Consider the following 22,125-nt stretch of genomic DNA (forward strand, 5'->3'; position numbering starts at 1 on the left):
TTGTCCCGTGCCTAGAAAAGACTGGGCTGAGCAGTTTCCCACTTGTCTCATGCTTTCTAGGCATGAGTCTAAGTGGTTAAGCCTTTGACTTGCTGCTTTCCCCTGGAAAAACCCGCTCTTTAGGAGCTAAATCAGAGCAAATGTCAATCTGGAGAAAACCCAATGACATTGGTTCCGATTCGGGGCTGTGTGGATGAGCCCAAACTCACAAATGATAAAACAGTTTAAGACATTGAAAAACACAGGGCCGTCCCTAGGCCTGGGCTGGGTGGCGCAAGGCGCCAGGGCGCATGGCCATCAGGGGCGCGGAAGGGGCGCAGAACGCTGGTGTCTGCCTCCGCGTGCCTCTGCTGTTGAGCAGCTTCAGGCAGCTCTCCGGAGGCGCGCAGGGACCACGAGCCTGGGGCCGCCTCTGCTGCGCCTCTGTCTCAGCTGTTGAGCGGCTTCAGGCCACTCTCCAGAGGCACGTGGGGAGCACTGGCCTGGGGCCGCCTGAACAGCTGAGAGGCACAGCACGGCGCCCCCAGGCTCGCGCTCCCCGCACGCCTCCGGAGCTTCGCGCAGGGAGCGGGAGCCTGGGGCCGTCTCCTCCGCGCCTCTCAGTTTTGAGCGGCTTCAGGCTGCTCTCCGGAGGCGCGCAGGGAGCACGAGCCTGGGGCTGCCTCCTCCACGTCTCTCAGCTCCCCGCGTGCCCCTCCTGCCCACCTCACTCACCGGGGGGCGCCGGAGGGATCTTGGCACCAGGGCGCCAGATATGGTTAAGACGGCCCTGGACAAACAATTCCAGTAAAGATGCAGACTGGGAAAGATCTCTACTAAGAAGCTGGTTTGGGACCAAGTGGTTCCAGAGTGGGATGCAACAATTTAACAGTACAATATTATAACAGTTAATGATGGATTAACTGTCGTTACAGTTTTCAAGGAAGACAATAGGAAGGCTCCTCATTAGGGCTGGCCGATACTTGGTTTTCAACATTGTGATATACTGTATCTTTTTTTTAGGATAAATTCTTTGTTTATATTTTAAAATTGAACACACAGCAAACATACATTGAACAATATTCACACAACTCACAAAATTTTGAAAAGAAAAACAAGAAAAGAAAAAGCGGCACATTAATAAAGGGTAAAAAAACATCAACATGAACAAACCTTTTGAATTTCCATAAGTATCCAATCCACACCTTATTGGTAATAACTTCCAATTATTCTCTCTGTAGCTTATATACTGTGTTTCCCCAAAAATAAGACACTGTCTTATATTTTTTTTTCCTCAAGAAGACACACTATGGCTTATTTTCAGGGGATGTCTTATTTTTTATTACGCGTCCAGCCTCGCCTCTTCCTTGGCGCCCTCCAGAACTGCGCCTATCACTATGTCTTATTTTTGGGGTATGGCTTATATTGCGCAAATGCTTAGAAATCCTGCTATGGCTTATTTTATGGGTATGTCTTATTTTCGGGGAAACAGGATATTTACATTATTTTGCCGCACAGTTATAATTTCTGCTTGCTAATTTTCTATTCCATTTACATTTTTTATTTCTTTAGTTTTAAACCAGATTCAGCTTTGGTCTCCCATTAGGATTCCAGATATACCATTGCTCAATAAATATTCTTTGAACATCACCAGCCAAACATTGTGATATACTGTACTGATATATCACGATGTCCTAAGTGGAGCTCTGGGTGGAGCTCTGTAGAGGCATTGGCTGGCTTCACGGTTTTCCCCCCATTGTGATTTTTGCATCACAATCACACACACACACACACACACACACACACACACACAATTTATGATACATTGCCAAGTCAAAAATTATGAAACGGATATCACAATATGGACTTCAAACCGGTTTTGGACGATATATCAATATATTGCCCAGTCCTACTCCTGATCTCCCTTGCCTGCCCCCTCTCTGTATGTGTGTATGGAGTCAAAGTCCAGGGCAAAATGTTGTGCGTTCAACAAACTAAGACTACATAGTAAAGGTGCTGGGTGCACCTTTGTGGGGAGGGAATTCTCCACAATTCAGGGGCTGCAACTATTTATTTATTTATTTATTTATTTATTTATTTATTTATTTATTCATACCCCACCCATCTGGCTGGGTTTCCCCCACCACTCTGGGCGGCTTCCAACTAATACAAAAATACATTAAAATATCACAGATTAAAAACTTCCCTAAACAGGGCTGCTTTTAGGTGTTTTCTAAATGTCAGGTAGTTGTTCATCTCCCTAACCTCCAATGGAAGGGCATTCCACAGGGCGGGCGCCACTACCGAGAAGGCCCTCTGCCTGGTTCCCTGTAGCTTTGCTTCTCGCAGTGAGGGAACCGCCAGAAGGCCCTCGGCGCTGGATCTCAGTGTTGAACAATGGGGGTGGAGACGCTCCTTCAGGTATATAGGACTGAGGCCGTTTACGGCTTTAAAGGTCAGCACCAACACTTTGAATTGTGCTCGGAAACGTACTGGGAGCCAATGCAGGTCTTTCAAGACCTAGTGTTATGTGGTCTCGGCGACTGCTCCCAGTCACCAGTCTAGCTGCCGCATTCTGGATTAGTTGTAGTTTCCAGGTCACCTTCAAAGGTAGCCCCACGTAGAGTGCATTGCAGTAGTCCAAGCGGGAGATAACTAGAGCATGCACCACTCTGGTGAGACAGTCTGCGGGCAGGTAGGGTCTCAGCCTGCGTACCAGATGCCCTCTCCCGGGCAGACACACCCCCCCCAAAAAAACCTGATGGTGAAGGAACTACCAAGAGGAACCTCCTCTGATGATCTTAACACCTGAGACGGTCTATAGGGAAGGAGGTGGTTTCTCAAATATATTTGAGGCTCAAGTCGTTCAGGGCTTTAAATGCTAATATGAGCACTTTGAATTGGCCCTGGAAATGAAATGGCAGCAACCAACATGATATCCCTGGCTTGGAATGAACAAATAAATATTGAGAATCCTCAGCAGCATGCCTGGAAGGTAAAGATTCCCTGGCTTCTGAATGTCTTGGGATAATATATTGTGCGAAGGATATTGCCTGCGGTTTATGGAAAACCTGGGCGAGACAGGCATTGAAAAGCCCAGCCCATTGTTCGCCCTCTTCCCTTGCCACAGCGTGAGGCTCTTGTGGCATGGAGAGGTTTCATTCTTCCCGGAGCTCACTCTGCCATTAGCTCTCAGCAGCAAAGCCTGACAGAAAAACCACCTCTGCATGACTGCGCCTTGCTTCATAAAGATGGCTTTAGTAGAGGAGCAGACGGAATATAAAAGTCTTGTTTATGGGACCTGAACTATTGTTTCCGACACCAGGTTGCAGAGCCCATCAAATGCTTTTATTGGTTGCTTCGTGTTTTCCTGCCCAAGCACAGAAAATATTGGTTTCCTAAACACATGGGCTTGTTTGGTGAAACTTTCCAAAGCAGATCCCATCTCAAATTTCACATTGTGAGTAGGTTGGGGGGGGGATATTTCCTTTCGGGTTCCTCCTGACATCCTTTTTATCGAACACTCATGATGATTTGAGCTTATGATAGTATCTGGGCGGTCACGCACACAATCCCACTTCCAACACTGTATGTACCTGCAAAAGTTTTGGGGCAGTCACACTGCTTCATTTCCAGTAGTTTGTATCCTGTAACTTCCTGATGGAATCCCAAACCCATTTTTACGCCACCATGTCCTGGTTTATTTTTGTTCCACTTTTGTTCCACTATAGCCCCTTGAGACAGTGCTCATAGAAAAGCACCACAAAATAAAGTAAAGTATAATAAATCAACCACTAATGCACTATTTCTGTGTCAACAACATGCTGCAGAACTGACCCACAATAAAACACCCGTCTGGAGAGGCCCTTTGTCTGTTCTGGATCCATTGCCCATGAATTTAACTTGGATGACCTTGAATTCTAGCATTATGGGAGAGGGAGAAAAGGTTTGCTCTCCATGCCATGCCTAATTTCATAAAACCTCACCTTAACAATTCCCTCCTACCCTCAAACGAGAAAGATGCATCGTCTTTTCCTCATAGGGAAGGTATTGTACATACACTGGTTTTATTGCCTTTTTCTGCCCCTGTCCAACTTTTCCAGCTTGCCTGGTGCTTTCATTACATATCTTTAGGTGCCAGGTGAAAACATTCTCTTTAACCAGGTCTAGGGCTCATTATAAAGGTAAAGGTAAAGGGACCCCTGACCATTAGGTCCAGTCGTGACCGACTCTGCGGTTGCGGCGCTCATCTCGCATTATTGGCCGAGGGAGCCGGCGTACAGCTTCCAGGTCATGTGGCCAGCATGACAAAGCCGCTTCTGGCGAACCAGAGCAGCACATGGAAACGCCGTTTACCTTCCCGCTGTAGCGGTTCCTATTTATCTACTTGCATTTTGACATGCTTTCAAACTGCTTGGTTGGCAGGAGCTGGGACCAAGCAACGGGAGCTCACCCCGTCACAGGGATTCGAACCACCGACCTTCTGATCAGCAAGCCCTAGGCTCAGTGGTTTAACCACAGCGCCACCTGGGTCCCTATAGGGCTCATTATATGTCCTTTTAAATGTGTTTGTGGGAGTGGGGGTTATGGGTTTGTTCTTGTTTTTGTTCTTATCATGCATGTTTTCATTTTGCTTTTTTATGTTGTGAACTGCCCTGTGATCTTCGGGTGAAGGGCTGTATATTAATTTAATAAATTTATTATTATTATTATTATTATTATTATTATTATTATTATTATTATTATTTTGAGACAGGGCTCTCGGAACAGAGTGACTGTAGCTCAGTGGTAGAGAGCATCTGCTTTGCATGCAGAAGGTCCCAGGTTCACTCCCCAATATCTCCAAGCAAGACTAGCAATGTCCCTGGCCTGTCAGTGTAGACAATACTGAGCTAGATGGATTACAGTCGGACACCGTATAAGGCAAGTTCCTCTGCTCCTAACCAAATTCAAGTACAGTGGTACCTCTTGTTGTGTTTACCTCCGGTTACCTATCCTTCGGGATACGCACGTGGCAAACCTGGAAGTATTTTTCCAGGTTTCGCTGCGTGCGCATGCGCAGAAGCACTTTACGTGCCTCGCACATGCACAGAAGCGGCACCTCCGGCTGCGAATTCCTCGGGATGCGACCGGAGCTCTGGAACGGATCCCATTCACAACCGGAGGTGCCACTGTATTCCAAATCGTGCCATGCCATATATTTTTTTAATATAAAAGCGTGTCATTACCGGCAGTTTTATTTTTAATACTTCCCCCTCCTAAAACTGGATGTTTTATTTTGGTTATATTCACACCATACATTTAAAGCACTATGATACCAAGCTTTGAGCTTCCATGGCTTCCCCTAAAGAATCCTGGGGGCTGTAGTTTGTTAAGGATGCTGAGGGTTTTGGTTTTTTTAGGGGAGCCCTCACAGAGCTAGAATTCCCAGCACCTTTAGCAAACTACAGTCCCCGTGATTCTTTAGGTGGGGAACCATGGCCGTTGAAGTGGTGCAACAGGGATTAAATGTATGGGGTGGCTGTGACTTTTTAGTTCATAAGCCGCACATAGCAGAGGAAGGAAACCTACCCCATTGTCCACAAAGTCTCCAAGTCACTAAGGGCTTTTTCTACAGTTCTGAAGGCATGGGTCCAAGTGGTTCTAAATCAGAATAAACAGTAATCCACTGAAAACCGGAGTGCCTTTTTCCTATGACTGAGCACTAAGGAATGGTTTCTCTCTGGGGAAAGAAGCAGGGAAAGAGGAAGTGTGGATAACCCCTTCTGACTCGCGGGGGGGGGGAGCTCTTTCCAGCAACCCCCCCCCCAAAAAAAGGCCGATCTACCAAACATTTCTGCCTTTGTACCATTTCATCTACAAGAGCCCACGGATTCTATTGAGAGAGCCAGCAAAAGCTACGAGAGAGTGCCACTCAAAAGGTGCTCTCCTGCGGCTGTAGGGCGAATTGTTTATGTCCATTATAAACCAGTTTATTGTGACTGTCCTCCTTTGCCTATTTGGCTGGCGCCATAAAACTCTAATTATCCCCAATAAAACCAGAAAAGGTTCCTAAACAACGTGTTGAGCTGATACAACACAATAATGAGCAAGAAAGCGTAAAATATGGGGCTTGGATGGGCCGTTCCCCCTTTGGCATTCAAATCCAGCATTCTGTTGCTCCTCCTAGCAGTAGAATGGGGAGGAATAAATCACTGAGAACCGCTTTAAGTGCTCCCCTTCCCCCAGAAAAGTAACCCCCACAACTTTATTCCAAAACACTGGAAATCTTAATACATGTAGAAACAGGGGTATAATTAAAGAAGAAGGCACTTGTCTCCTTTACATGAAGAATAAGTTAGCATGATCTCTGATGTGGTTGACTTTTGATGAGTTGATTTATACTAGAAAAAGAGATGTCAGAATGGATGCCACGTCCATTCCAAAACACCACCCTGGTTACGTTACAGTTCATCTCTGGTGTGACTGAACTCTCTTTAGCTACTCCACGGTGAGTGAAATACACTCACGGGAAATGTAATTCATTAATTTCTTTAATTCACACATTTCAGGGTCAAGTCTAGCTATTTGAAAGCAGATGCCCAGGCTCAATCCTGGCCCAAATTAAGTCCCAAGTACCATCTTGGGATCCTCCAGATAATAGTAGTAGTAGTAGTAGTAGTAGTAATTTATTATTTATACCCCACCCATCTGGTATATGATGAACTGTTTATTTGAGCATTTCATCTTCATTTGCTTGCACAAGGCTTATGCAGAGGTTAAACAATGCCCAGTCTTCATTGACCATTTGTTCAGATTTGTTTGCAGGAAGATTATACAAAAATGAGCATTTTTCCTTATTTGCTTGCAGGGTAGTTATGCAGTCATTTATCCAACCCTCTTGAGTACATTTCCCTGTTACTTTCCTACCCTCAAATGTCTGATTTTATAGATGGCACTTCCCAGACTGTCACTATTTTCTGGTAAATTCAGGTTGCAGAATTAAAGTTGAAGTGGAGCTCCTGAGCGACAAACCCACTGGCCCAAAAGATGATGATGATGATTGCAATACAGAAATTTCTGGGGAAATGCACATAAAAGGAGGATAACACTTCAGGCAGCAAAGTATATTGGGCTGAACCTGCACTAGGGAATTATCTATGGGGCAGACTGTCACTGTTTTCAGGTGGGATTTAATCTCATCCTGGAAAATTCAGGATTGTGTAATGAAAGTCCATTTGGAGCTCTTGAGCAACAAGCCTGCTTCCAAAAAGAAAGAAAGAAAAGACAAAGACAAAGGGGACTTTTTGCGATAAGGAAAGTGATGAGAAGATGCCCTGGAAAACTATGGAATTACAATTGCTTCATGCAACAGTGTTTAACCTTCCTGCGCACAAATCAGAATGAATGCTTAATAAACGGCCAATGTTGTCTAACTTCCCCACAAACCTTGTGCAAAGAAATCAGGATGGAACTCAGTAAGCATGTGGCCTGGAAGCAACCTTTGTCTGGATCCTCAGTCCCTCATCTGTAAAATGGGAGTTATAGTGAACTACAGCACAGGGTTGTTGTGCAAGCAGACACAATAAAAATTGTCATCAGCAATTTTAAAAACAAACCTCCCCTTTTGCCATCCCCTTAAGAAGGTTTAAAGAAAGTTACAGACACACAAAAAAATATGTATAAATTATGCTCTACCTCTTTCCTCATCCCTTCATAATTCAAAGCTTAATTGCATACAACCGTTGCACATTATTTAGTACTGGCTAGAGTGGCTTGGGACAGAAGAGGGTTGCAGACGATTTGAGGCATGCTATTAAGCAGTTAAGGAATTTAGTGCTCCAGACAACCCTACAGAAACAGTGCAAGGACAGTTCAAATCCCAGCATGGAGAGTCATCAGTGGGGTCAGCAAAAAAAACAAAAAAAAAACAGCCGGCCTGTGGGGAGTTGCAAATTCCATCTCTCCCCTGCCCCTTGCATTGTGCAGGTGAGTAAATTAAAGAGGGGATATTAAACCTCCAACGAAGAGCTTTACAGCAGTAGGTTTCAGCCCTTTTTCTTTCAGTCTCCGGAAGGGATCCTTTGCACATCAGCTGCTTAGGAAAGCCTGATGTGCAGGACTGTGGAAGGATCTCCAGTGTGTGGCAAAGGATTCTGGGATACATTCTAGAGTAAACACAGTAGAGCCCTGCTAGATTGGACCAAGAAACTGTCTAGCCCACCACCCTCTGTCACACACGGACCATCCAGATGTCTTAGAGAAGCCCACAAGCAGGACCTAACAGCAAGAACGCTCTCCCCAATTTGTGATTCTCAGCCACTGGTATATAAAAAGATTCCTTATACTGTACCAGGTCAGACTATTTGCCCACCTAGCTTAAAGGTAAAGGGACCCCTGACCATTAGGTCCAGTCGTGACCGACTCTGGGGTTGCGGTGCTCATCTCGCATTATTGGCAGAGGGAGCTGGCGTACAGCTTCCAGGTCATGTGGCCAGCATGACAACGCCGCTTCTGGCGAACCACAGCAGCACACGGAAACGCCGTTTACCTTCCTGCTGGAGCGGTACCTATTTATCTACTTGCACTTTGACGTGCTTTCGAACTGCTAGGTTGGCAGGAGCAGGGACCGAGCAATGGGAGCTCACCCCGTCACGGGGATTCGAACCGCCGACCTTGTGATCGGCAAGCCCTAGGCGCCGTGGTTTAACCCACAGATTGTCTGTTCTGAGTGGCAGCAGCTCTGCAGAGGCTAGGGCAAAAAAGGGCGGGTCTCTCCCATCACCAACTACGTGGAGATGCTGGGTTTTGAACCTAGGACCTTCTGCATGCAAAGCAGGTGCCCTACCACTGAGCTATGGCCCTTCCCTCTAGACATGGAAACATAGGAAGCTGCCTTCCATTGGTCCACCTCGTTTAGTATTGTCTACACTGAAAGGCAGCAGCTCTGCAGGATTTCAGAGAGGAGATACCAGGGATTGAACCTTCTGCGTGCATACTGTAGTTTACCTTCCACAGAGCTACAGTTCCTGGAAGCCATCAGAAACTTGTGGAAATGAGGGGTACAAGTTTTAACTAAGTAGCTCTTTCCAGGAAAGGGGTGAGAGAAGGGCTGCTGCTTACTGGTAGAGCTTCTGTTTTGCATGCAGAAGGTCCCAGGCATGCTCAGTTTAAAAAAGATCAGGTAATAGGTGAAGGAAAAGTCATGGAGAGCTGCTGCCAGTCAGGGCAGACAATACTGAACTAAATGGACCAGAGAAGTATATTGCAGCTTCCTGTGTTCCTGGGATGCACTGTGGCTAAGCTTTGCATGCAGTAGGTCCCAGGTTCAATTACTGGCCCCTCCAGATAGGGCTGGGAGAGACCAAAATGGTCAAAGGCCTGGAGACAATGCCTTATGAGGAACGGCTTAGGGAGCTGGGTATGTTTAGCCTGGAGAAGAGAAGGTTAAGGGGTGATATGATAGCCATGTTCAAATATATCAAAGGATGTCATATAGAGGAGGGTGAAAGGTTGTTTTCTGCTGCTCCAGAGAAGCGGACACGGAGCAATGGATTCAAGCTATAAAGAAAGAAGCTTCAACCTAAACATTAGGAAGAACTTCCTGACAGTAAGAGCTGTTCGACAGTGGAATTTGCTGCCAAGGAGTGTGGTGGAGTCTCCTTCTTTGGAGGTCTTTAAGCCACCTGTCAGGAATGCTTTGATGGTGTTTCCTGCTTGGCAGGGGGTTGGACTGGATGGCCCTTGTGGTCTCTTCCAACTCTATGATTCTATGACCTTTGTCTGAAATCCTGGAGAGCTGCTGCCAGTCAGTATAGACAATGCTGAGCCAGATGGACCATTGGCCTGACTCAGTATAAGGCAGAATCAGCGTGGTGACTATTCCATGTCTCTCACTTTGGTTGGCAGGGCCCTCTTCTTTCGGACTGGAGTCTCTGCCCTCTGAGGCAAACGAGGCCTGTACAGTAATGGCAAACCTTGCTGACCCCAAAGTACAATGCTATTTATTTTATTGTTTAAAGGAAGGGATATAGGGATGGTGGGTTAAAAGGACCACATTTAAGAGCCTTTCCATCCTCTCGGAATAAAACTGGACACTGGTTGAACCATCTCAGTGACCCCCCGTAATAAGAGGGAAAAAACAAAAGCAAGTCATTGGCTACCTCAAGAGATGCTGGAGGGATGCAGAGGACACATCAAAGGCACCCACACTGGTTCAAAGCCCCAACTTTAATTGTCAATTAAGCATGCATAACCGGGAGGAGTTGTGGGGGGCTGGAAACAAAGCCATGGTAACCCACCCCCACCCCTGCCCCGACTCCATGCTGGCGTATTATTGTAAAGGCAGGCGGGGGAAACACTGAAAACAGCTGATTTTGCTGACAGTGTGCTGGTAGTGCATCTTGTAAGCAATCAGGCCCTGACAGAAGAGAGCAAGCTCCTCTCTCTGTCACAAGGGTATTGTGTGGGACATTCCACCACTAGGGTCACATCGTGGTCAGTGGGGAAGAGAGCAGAGCCGCTTTAGGCAGCTGCTTCAAAGCACATCCAGATTTGGCTTGCTGCATTTGCTACCCGGGACAGTCGGAAGGAACACGTCTACATACACACCATACGTCTAAACCATATTTAAGACACACATCCCTGTGAACTATAGTTTACTCCTCAAAGAGCTACTGCTCCCAGCACCCTTCAACTACAGTTCCCATGATTATTTGTATTTTTTTTGTTATACAGTGGTATCTTGGTTCTCAAATGCCCTGGTACTCAAACAACTTGGGACCCAAACACTGCAAACCCGGAAGTAAGTGTTCCGGTTTGCGAACATTTTTTGGAAGCCGAATGTGCTCCGTTTTGAGTGTTACGCTGAGGTCTGTCTGTTTTTGCTATTTATTTTGCGTTTTTGTTTTTGTGGTTTGTTTTGTTTTGTTTTTGTGACTGTGTGGAAACCAGTTCAGCTACTGATGGATTGATTGTGTGACTGCAGTATATTGTTTATTGCTTTCATTTTATGGATCAATGGACTCGTTAGATAGTAAAATTCAAGTTAAATTGCTGTTTTAGGGGTTGTTTTTAAAAGTCTGGAATGGATTAATCCATTTTGCATTACTTTCTATGGGAAAGCGTGGTTTCGGAATGCTTTGGTTTTGGAACGGACTTCCAGAACGGATTAAGTTTGAGAACCAAGGTACCACTGTATTTGTATTTTCCAGCCCACCTTTCCTCCTAGCAGCTCAAAGGTGAGTAATTAACAACAACAACAATAATAATTGTAAGCTTGCAATTGGGTTGGAGTAGACAACTTCAAGCTCTATATATAATTCTAATATTGGCGGCAAGGAGTGGTTTTGTGATTCCCCTCTAGCACATGCTTTAATCAGTTAACGGGATCCATATACCGTGTTTCTCATATTATAAGACACGTCTTATATTTATTTTTTCCTCAAAAAAACACACTATGGCTTATTTTCAAGGGATGTCTTATTTTTTTCCTCCTCCTCCTGCCGCGGCCGGCATTGCTGCTGCGCCTATCACTATGTCTTATTTTCGGGGTATGGCTTATATTCCTTGAATGCTTAAAAATCCTGCTATGGCTTATTTCATGGGTATGTCTTAAAATATGAGAAACGGTAGTTTTGCCACAGCCTGATTATTACTAGCGTGTGGTAGCGTGGAGTTGAGCTTCGACACCGGTGGCACCAGGTTTGTGAAATGCCCTCATTGCCCAAATACAGGAGCCGCCATGAGGGCTGGCATTCTGAAGGCACATCCCTGTCTACGCAAGCCTTCCCCTGAACTGAACTTATTGTTTCATTCTTTTTACTGGTTTTTAAGCTTTTTAAGTGTTTTAATTGCTGTGCTGTTCAATTGTTTTTTCCATTATTGCATATTCCAATTAAGGATGTTCAATTGTTTTTCCATTATTGCATATTCCAATTAAGGATGGCCTCGGTCCAGTATACTATACCTGAAGGAGCGCCTCCACCCCCATTGTTCTGCCCAGACACTGTGGTCTAGCGCGAGGGCCTTCTGGTGGTTCCCTTGCTGCAAGAAGCCAAGTTGCAGGGAACTAGGCAGAGGGCCTTCTCGGTAGTGGCGCCCGCCCTGTGGAATGCCCAACCACCAGATGTCACAGAGAAAAACAGCTACCAGATTTTTATAAGACATCTGAAAGCAGCCCTGTTTAGGGAGGCTTTTAATGTTTAATAGATTACTGTATTTTATTTTTCTGTTGGAAGCCGCCCAGAGTGGCTGGGGAAACCCAGCCAGATGGGCGGGGTATAAATATATTATTATTATTATTATTATTATTATTATTATTATTATTATTATTAGGATGTTTTACTGTGTATTTTAATTATGGATTTTATGGCCATTTTTTGGTATGTAAGTGGTATACTGTACATATGAACAAATAATGACAATAATAATAATAATAGTAGTAGTAGTAGTAGTAATAATAAATGCATGTTCAGGAACACCAAAGGCACATGACGCACACAGTACAGTGGTACCTCACAAGATGAATGCCTCACGCAACGAAAAACTCGCAAGACGAAAGTGTTTTGCGATGTTTTTGGTAACTCGCAAGACAAAGTTTTCTATAGCCGTGCTTCGCAAGATGTTTTTTTTCCCGCGGTTTTTTGTTTTTGTTTGTTTGTTTGTTGCCATGGCAAACCGCACTTCGCAAGACAAAATTATCGCAAGAATTAATTTCGTCTTGCGAGGCACCACTGTATATGTGGAGGTATATTTTGATCTGTGCTAGCACATTATCAGAAAAATCATATCTGTCCCTGCCCCAGCCCTAACATATCTTTAACTAATGCTATCCTGGCATTTCAGTTGCTAGAGAATAGGCTGTAAAATGACTAAGTAAAATGGGTGAAATCAATACAGGGGGTGGGGTGGACTCAAGCCATATCCACGCCGTGCAGTTAAAGCACATTTATACCACTTTCAACCATCATGGCAAATCAATCCTAGGAACTACAGTTTGTTAAAGGTGCTGCAAGTTGGTAAGAGACCCCTCACAGAGCTACAACTCCCAGAATCTCTAGCAAGCTACAGTTCCCAGAATTCTTGGGGAACCCCAAACAAAGGTGTCCTGCCCTTAAATAGAAATTTGAAATTGGTTTTTAGCCCACCCCCCAGAAGCAACTCTGGGGTTGCGGCACTCATCTCGCTTTACTGGCCGAGGGAGCTGGCGTACAGCTTCCTGGTCATGTGGCCAACATGACAAAGCCGCTTCTGGCAAACCAGAGCAGCGCACGGAAACGCCATTTACCTTCCCGCCGGAGCGGTACCTATTTATCTACTTGCACTTCGTGCTTTTGAACTGCTAGGTTGGCAGGAGCAGGGACCGAGCAACAGGAGCCGTCACGGGGATTCGAACCGCCGACCTTCTGATTGGCAAGCCCTAGGCTTTGTGGTTTAACCCACAGCGCCACCCGCATCCCACTACATTTAAGATTAATCTTAGTGATATGAACACACACATACTCTGGTGTATCCTAGGTTCGACTCCAGAAAGGGCTTGGGAGAGATTTGGGCCTGAAATTCAGGAAATCTGTAGACAATTATTCTTCTGAGGTTCTTCCAAGGCTTTAATTTTAGCCACAAATTTTTATGCTGCAATTAATAACATGCTGTGAACCACCCTGAGACCTATGGGTAAAGGATGGTGTTATAAGAATATTATTATTTAACAAATGATGATGATGATGATGATGATGATGATGATGATGATGTAATGGCTCCCCCACCAAAACATCCTGGCAATTGTAGTCTGATGAGAAGAACGAGGGTCCAGTCCAAAGGTGGCCCTGATTGACACCGCCAGTGTTATACTGAATTCAGGTTCCTCCCAGACACCCTGTTTATTGAAAGTTTATTCTGATGTTTCCTTTGCACCAAGTTTGTGAGGATGTCAGAAGACATTCATTTAAAGCACATGACTGTGCTTTAAATGAATCCTGGGAACTGTAGCCTGCCCCTCCCAGAGTTAAAACTCCCGGCAACCTTATCGAATGACAGATCCCGGGCTTCCTTTTTATGGTGGAAGCTATGTGCTTTGAATGCATTATGTGGATCATGCAACCAACATTATTCAAAGATTGCTTCATAGCTATCAAAGCACTGTGTAAGATGAAAACAGACCCAGACCCCCCAAAATGTAACATTCTCACAACAATGGTATCGTTCTGACAAATTCTAAAAACCAAAGAAGAATATTTATGCAGATATATAATTGATATCTTATAAACAACTGGGTCAGCCATCAGGAAAAGCCTCCTTAAACAAAAACATTATTTAAGTATTTAGTGAGAACTTATTCTGATTGGTGGGTGGAGGGGTTAGACAACATTGCATGAAGCAGTCATTATCCCACACTTTCCCAGTGGAAGATCCCATAATTTTCCTCCCCACATAAAATCCAGTGAGGGGGGGTCTTTTTTTTTTTTGGGAGGGAGGGGGCAAGTAGCTGTGCTGCGCAGGAGTACCAAATCACCTTTAATCATACAACCTGAATGTGCTGGCATGTGATTCAATCCCAACCAGAAAACAGAAAGTCTGGTTGCACTCTAGCACCGTTGCTGTTCCTAAGTGTGATGCAAGATTTTGAGGGCTTCCATCATAAAAGATGACTCAAAAGGTGCCATTTATCAGTTCCCTGTTTGTAACCAGCAATGCTGGATACCGGTAGAAGTTCTGCGCCTTCCATGCTGCAACTGGGTGGGATTACATTAGTTGTCTCCCTCCTCCCATTCCTTTAGAAGGGGGGGGGGAGAGAGAGTGATAGAGATTGAGGATGCTGCATTGTTTAAGGAACCAGCAGCAGAGACCCAAAAGAAAAGAGCTAGTGACCCCACACTGACCCCAACACAACCCTAACGCTTGTCAGAAAGCTGATTTCTGTTGTTTGCCTCTTGAGCTCGCTGACTTTGGTGTGTAGATTACAGGTACAAGAACAATGGGGATTGTTCTGCCCAACAATGCTCCTCGCTCTACACCACTCAGTCACTTGAGATAGCCTCCCCCCACCTCCCCCAATTAAGCACCACTCTCTTCTAGCCTTGTCCCTTTCCAAACTCTCCCAATTTAAATGTGCCTGCTTCCCCAACTCTCGTCCCTCCCCATTATCCTGCTTTGCTTTTGTGACAACCCTCTGGTCCACCCAACAAGTTATAAAATGACCAAAGACTTCCTATAAACACAGATGGGAGAGAGCATGAGACAGGCAGTGAAAGTTCCCCTCTGGGTGTCCCCGTTTTTATTGTGCATCCATGGTAATTTGTGCCCATGATGGCATCAGGAAGGTTTTAAAAAAACTGTTGTTCCGAGGGACACTGCCTCTTGACAGTGGAGGCAGCACATAGCCCCCCCCCCCCGTGGCTAGCAGCCATTGGTGGCAGCCTTATCCTCCATCAATTTGTCTAATCCTGTTTTAAAGCCATCCAAATTGGTGACTATCACTACATCTGTTTGGAGCAAACTCTGCACTGTGTAAATAAGTATTTATTTTGTCCATCTAGCATTTAACTTCATTGGGTGGTGCAAATTTCTAGTATTTTGAGAAAAGGAGAGAGTCTCCACCCCCATCGTTCTGCCCGGACACTGAGGTCCAGTACCAAGGGCCTTCTGGCGGTTCCCTCGTTGCGAGAAGCCAAGTTGCAGGGAACCAGGCAGAGGGCCTTCTCGGTGGTGGCGCCCGCCCTGTGGAACGCCCTCCCATCAGATGTCAAAGAGAAAAACAGCTACCAGATTTTTAGAAGACATCTGAAGGCAGCTCTGTTTAGGGAGGCTTTTAATGTTTAACAGATTATATTATTTCATTTTTTCTGTTGGAAGCTGAAATATTTATATATTTATTTATTTATTTATTATTATTATTATTATTATTATTTCTCTATATTCACTTTTCTCATACCATGAAAAGTTTTATACACCTCAGTTACACTGCCTCCGACTCGCCTCTTCTCTAAACTAAAAAAGCCCAAATGCCGTAACCTTTCTCCCCATAGGGGTTCCTCATCTTGGTTGCCCCTTTCTGAACCTTTTCAAAACTGTGCTCAGTCTTCCAAAAGTGGACATGCCATAGATCTGTCCCGCACTCTGTTCTCACAGTGGCCAGCAAACAGCAAACAAAACCCGGATGCAACAGCTCTCTTGCTCACCTGGAATTCCCAGCAACACAAGACCAGCACTTACGAGATTTCGTAAATGTTGGTATAACAAACCGTCTCTATTACTGAGTTCCCCGTTGTCTGTTTTCAATTGTAAGCTTCTTGCAGGCAGTGAACTACTTCTGGTTATGTCACTTTGTTAAGTCGTCATTTACTCTGAAATGTACTATAAACAGCAAACACCGCAAGTGCTTATAACAGTGTTTGCTAGGGAAACACATAATTCTCATAATCCTCTCTCCCCGCATTTCCTTACCTGGCATTTTGCTTGGTGGGGAAGAGCTGGGTTGCGCATGATGGGGGGAATTGTGGGAGAGCAAAAGGTTCATGCTGTGAGGTTGGCCTGTGCTGTAAGCATCCATAGCCAGCTTCTGACGAAAAGCCTCCTCTTTCCTCCGGTTCGCAAACCAGTTGTAGACCCGGACTTCTGTCACCAAATTCGAACCCAGTCCATGTGCCTTAGAGGGGGACACGCCCCGCTGGTGGCATTCTGCCCTAGGAGGAGAAGAATAAAGAGAGCTCATTGGAAAAGCTTGCAATAAAAGCCTTCGGTAGGCAACCAGAGCTATCCTGGCACTGCTGGATCAGGCCAGTGGTCCACCTAGTTAGGCATCCTGTTCTCACAGTGGCCAACCAAATGCCTCTGGGGAGCCCACAAGCAGGACCTGAGCACAACAGGATCCGTCCTTCCTGTGGTTTGCAGCAAACTGACATCCAGAAGCATACTGTCTCCAGCAGTCGAAGTGCCTTAAAGACTTAATGAATTTATTATGGGATAGGCTTCTAAGGGTGACAGATTCCACTGGTGTTCAGAACTTAACACTTAACTTATTCACCTTTGCTGTACTACTTCCGGCACCTGCTAAAAACGTTTTTGTTCAGGAAAACCTATGTAAAAGCTGGAATGTGCTTTAATCTGCTTTTAGCTTAACTCTTGATTTTACTTATATTTAGGATTGCGCGTGCACACACACTCACATTTTCAACTTTAGTCTTTTCTTGACTTTTTTTTAAAAAATAAATGGCTTAGAATTTTGATTTACAGTCAATGGGTATATAAATTTTGCCACTTAAATAAACGAAAGTCCCATCATTCCTGACCACTGGCCACACTCAGTAGGGACTTAAGGGAACCGAAAACCCAAGGTGAAAGACAAGCTTTGCACAGAAGGAGATGGTATTTTGCTTCTATCAACCGCATCGCCTGGGCCATCTTCTCTACCCCTCAGAGCAATCAACAGGAACACCAGCTGAACTAAGCAAAAATGATCCAAGGCAGTACTGGCTGGAGCCCATTGGACAGGCAGAGGGGACCAATTCTAGTTTTGTCTCCATCCTCCTCCCTGCTGAGTTATACAAGGGCGACACTGAGACTGAGGAGGAGGAAGATGACAGCCAGTCTCAACCCCATGCCTGATGATTAGTAAGGGGGCAGAAAAGTTGGGGGCTAGCTGAGGGCAGACTGGGGTTGGTGGGGCAGTTCTCCCAAATGGACCACCCTCCACTTCACAAAGGGCTCTCAGGAATCCATAGAGATCCATCAGCCTCCAAGGTGGGACATTCTGGTAGGTTTCCTGTGGAAGGAAATTAGCATGCTTGTATAATAATACATGGCCTTCCTTTTAAGCCATGCTATTACAGAAAAGAGAGACTCTGGATAAAATTAGTACTATAACAGGTTGGTGTTTTTAATTTAAGACAAAATTAAATTTGCCTGCTTGTTGAGATCAAGGAGGCATCTTTACAGGACTCTTTCTAGCGCCTGCTAAAAACTTTCTTGTTTACACAAGTTTACCCGGATGCTTAGAAGGTTGAAGTTTCATTTGTTTTTAGCAATTGAACTTTTTATGTTTTGAAGTGTGGTTGTAAATTTTCCTTGATTTCCTGGTTTTATCTTTTTGCAAAATGCTTTTAGGTGTTGTGGGGTGGTTTTTTTTTTTTTTTTTTTGCAGCCAAGCGCTGTATAAATCTTACGAAATACGGTAAATAAATATTTGTTTGCTTAAATCATCATATTTACCATCATCAACTTTGAAAAGGCTACATGGGAACTTGTGCAGATGAAACGAAAGTACAAAAATACATTCAAAATATTTCTGAAACTGCTCCAGGCATATAATAGTGATGTAAAGCTTTGTTATTCACCATGAACCCTTTCCAGCACATCTTTTTAAAACGCATAAACACATGCCTATGAATGCTTCTGGGGCTTTCTAGCCCCCCCCCCTCCCCTAAAAGGGTGTGGGTATACAAACCTTTGCCTTTTGCATGGCTGAAATATAACCTGCTTTAAAATGTAGGGATCATACCATTGCTCTGCCCAGTCTTCAGTAGTGACTGGTTGCACATCACAAAATGTTGCCCTCAATGAAATATTGCCGTTGGACTGGGAAAAGTTGCTCAACTCAACACTAGGAGCTCAGTTTCAATATTGTATTTTTTATATTGTCATAATCTGCCCTGGGGCCATTTTTGTGAAGAGCGGCTTGGAAATCCCAATGAGAATAACCAGATTATATTTTGCTTTCAGCCGCCTACAAAACCAGGGGCCATTATACATCCCTTGCGGAGGCCCCATTAACTACGAAGAACACAGTTTTGGATCCCCTCCAAACTGGTGCCAATGTTTTGCAGTGAAAACCCCACATTTGGCACAGGTTTGGAGGGGGTCCCTAATTTGGGGGTCCGTCGCTAATAAACCTCCTCGGGGACTGAATTTAACTTGGTGGAGGGCTGAGTCTCAAACTCCTGCAAGCCTTACCCAATCTCCGTTGTTGACTTATGCTAGATGGTGAGAATACCAGGTTCTTTTTCTTTTGACACAGGACGTGCCAGACACTTCACACAATGGGGGTTAACGAAAACAATGCAGGCTTTGCCCTCTGCCAACAACTAATTAGAAGCAAGACAGGGGGGAAGACGCCTTTGTCTTTTGTGCAGGGTTTAAGTTTTAGGTGTTCTGATGGGCACTTATTTCACCCCCTTATTTAGATAGATAGATATCTTTATTTCGGCTATAAGCCCACAGAAATAAAAATGGATCAATAACATAAAATGCACATACACATTTCTGATACATAAATAAAATGTGACTATAAAATGATTACACCACCACATATAGGGGGCGCAATCTTTAAATATCACATATGAATACTGATAATAAATCAAATAATGTGTTAAAATGTCAATAATTGTGGAGCATTCCAGTTCGCCTTTTGTGAGAAAGAACTGAAATCAGAAATCTTGCTACCTGCAATGTTCTGTGTGCGGGTCATTGTCTTGAAGCACACATGCTAAATGGGACTCAGATGGTTTATCTGCCATCTCCAAAAATTATTGGATTTAGAACGCTGGTCCGAGCAACAGTGTGCAGGGGGCAATTAAACCATTATATGGTAAAGGGATTCTATTGATTTATTATCGCAAGCACATAAAATGGAAACTTGGCCTTTGGAGAACCTGTGGCTCAATACATTCCCCAAACTTCGGCCCTCCAGATGTTTTGGACTACAATTCCCATCTTCCCAAACCACTGGTCCTGTTAGCTAGGGATCATGGGAGTTGTAGGCCAAAACATCTGGAGGGCTGCAGTTTGGGGATGCCTGCATTAGATGGAAACACATTGAACCTCGCTTTGATGAATGCAAATCCATGTGACGCAACGGAAAGGGAGGACAGATATACCCCCTTATTTCTGTTTACCTGTTGCACTCCTCAACCAGGGCCTCCCTTTCCTCCTTGCTGGGATTCTTTTGCCGATCATAGGCCTGGTACAAGATCTGCTGCGAAGCGGGGCCCCACTTGAACCGGTTCCGCCTCATCTTCTTGCTGGGCGTTTCGGCGCAGGGGTCGTCCAGCTGCCCCACCCCCTGGCTTTGCTGGTTGAATTCTGGAAAGAGAAACAGCAGCTGATCTTGACTGCTTTTGTCTGTCATATTTCCCGAACCCTGGACTGTCTGGTTGAATTCTGAAAAGAGAAAGGAGCAGATTTTGATCGGGCCTATAGCCGCCGCCACTCAACAAGAAAACCTTCATTGCACAAGAGTTCACTTCACTTCATGGAAGTCAGCCAGTCTGATCAAGCTTCTCCTATGATTGCTCTGGGGCCAAGGGTAGCCTTAACATTAGGGTTGCCATAATTCAAACAGTGAAAACCCGGACTGAAAAAAAGTTGTTGGCTTGGCAACCTCTGAATGTTATTGGACTACAACTCCCATCAGCCCCAGTGGACAGGAATGATGGGAGCTGGAGCCCATCCACTCCTGGAGGGCACCACCGTTGGCTATTCCCCTGACCTAGGCTATTCCTCCTGGCGCAAGAGGCACGTGCTTTTGAACTGCTAGGTTAAGTGTGGGGAGAGCAGGGGAAAACCCCTCTGGAGATCTTATTTGCCCCAAGGGACAGCAATTGCTTCCCACTACAACAATTAACGATCCTCCATTTTGTACAGATTGTGTGATTAAGGAAACACATCGAGCTTTTAAAAACCTCTTTCCAGCTAAGAAAGGCACATGATGGGCCCATTTCTTTGAACATGCTGCAGTGAATTGGTGGGTTGGGAACCTGCTTTCAAGCAGAGAAGCAGCAGATGGGAGCAATCTGCAGGAATATTTCTGTGTCTCAAAACTGGAGACATTGTGGCTACAGAGTGGGGGGGCTTTAGTAAACGACTGAAGTGGTGAGCACGCTAGTTTCTGACCAAAAAAATGGGGAGAACAGTGCCTCTACATTTTACCTCATAGGTGCAAATGCTAGAAACATATTATTTTTTAAAATGAAAACTGGGAATCTGGGGGTTATGTTTCATCAGGTCGGGGACTGCCCCCTTACCTGCCCCATGTATATCCATGAATGCTTAACCCTTCTTGGGATTTACCCCCCAAAGCTGTTTTTCTTCCACTCAAAGTTCACACTGAGATGATCCCAGCTAAAAGAAAAGGTAGCCTCCCCTCCCACCAGGTATTTTACCCTTGAAAACTGCTCAGTGGCAGTCCACGTTCAAAGGCCTAGGCTCGACCTATAGTTCTTCCACCCCAAGACAAGCAATGCTGAAATGTTTAAACTTCAATCTAGCGAGGGACAAATAGTTCAAAAAGGCTCCAGTCTGCTTATTGTTTATTTGTTCACTTATTGCATTTAGAGAATTCCCTGCCCTTCCATTTAAAAAAATCCCCCTGGCAGCTGAATAATAATAATAATAATAATAATAATAATAATAATAATAATAATAATAAAAGGCATACAATAAATACCCATTGTTTGTAGGCAATAACTGTATTTTCTTAGCTATCAGCCATGGCAAAATTGTTTATAGGTAATAACTGTATTTTCTTAGCTATTAGCCATGGCAAAATAGAAAGCAAAAAGCTAAACAAGCAAACAAGAGTATGAAAATTTCAACACAAGAGACATAGAAGAGCAGAGTAATAAAATCTGGCTGAGCCAATAAAACCGACTTAATCAATATGCTAGGAAAATTTAAAAACACATTAGATTTGGTGCCAGGCAAACCTCCCTGGGGAGGGAATCCTACATCTGGGACCACCAGCTGTGCCCTCTCTCAATCTATGCTGAATGCCCTCTCTCAATCCAAAAGTTGCATAAGATTCAGAGGAGGGCCCTTGAATTTGACTACCAAGCCCGTGCTTGTGTGTAAGAAGTGGGCAGATGATCTCAAGTTAAGCCCTTTATGTCAGGGGTGGGGAACATATGTAGCCCTCCAGATGTTCATGGTCCATCTCCCATCAGCCCATTCAGTAGAGTCAGTGGTCAGGGACAAGCCCATGCAGAAGGGGCAACTGGGTATACAGTGGTACCTCTACTTACAAATTTAATACATTCCAAACGCACATTCGTAAGTCGAAAAAATGTGTAAGTCAAATCCCATAGGAATGCATTGGGAGAAAAAATCCGTAAGTCGAAGCAACCCTATCTAAAAATTCGTAAGTAGAAAAAATCCTATCTAAACCGCATCCAAGAT

General features: G+C 44.7%; 1 protein-coding gene and 1 long non-coding RNA gene across 4 annotated transcripts in view; both read right to left on the reverse strand.

Annotated features, from left to right (window-relative positions):
* LOC132593242 (uncharacterized) overlaps positions 1–22,125 on the reverse strand; it is a 329,416-nt gene that overhangs the window by 21,680 nt on the left and 285,611 nt on the right. The gene's annotated exons all lie outside the window — the stretch shown is intronic.
* The window catches only part of HNF1B (HNF1 homeobox B), a 62,351-nt gene that overhangs the window by 20,173 nt on the left and 20,053 nt on the right, over positions 1–22,125 (reverse strand). For 2 of the 3 annotated variants that reach the window (XM_035139220.2, XM_035139219.2), the window contains exons 3-4: positions 19,848–20,112; positions 16,402–16,640 (exon numbers count right to left, since the gene is read on the reverse strand). In XM_035139220.2, coding sequence (XP_034995111.2) covers positions 16,402–16,640; positions 19,848–20,112 — 504 coding nt within the window. The remainder of the gene's footprint in view (positions 1–16,401; positions 16,641–19,847; positions 20,113–22,125) is intronic. The other variant, XM_035139222.2, reaches the window with a different exon arrangement.

This window comes from Zootoca vivipara, chromosome 15 (assembly GCF_963506605.1).
Source record: "Zootoca vivipara chromosome 15, rZooViv1.1, whole genome shotgun sequence".
Taxonomy (NCBI): Eukaryota; Metazoa; Chordata; class Lepidosauria; order Squamata; family Lacertidae; genus Zootoca; species Zootoca vivipara.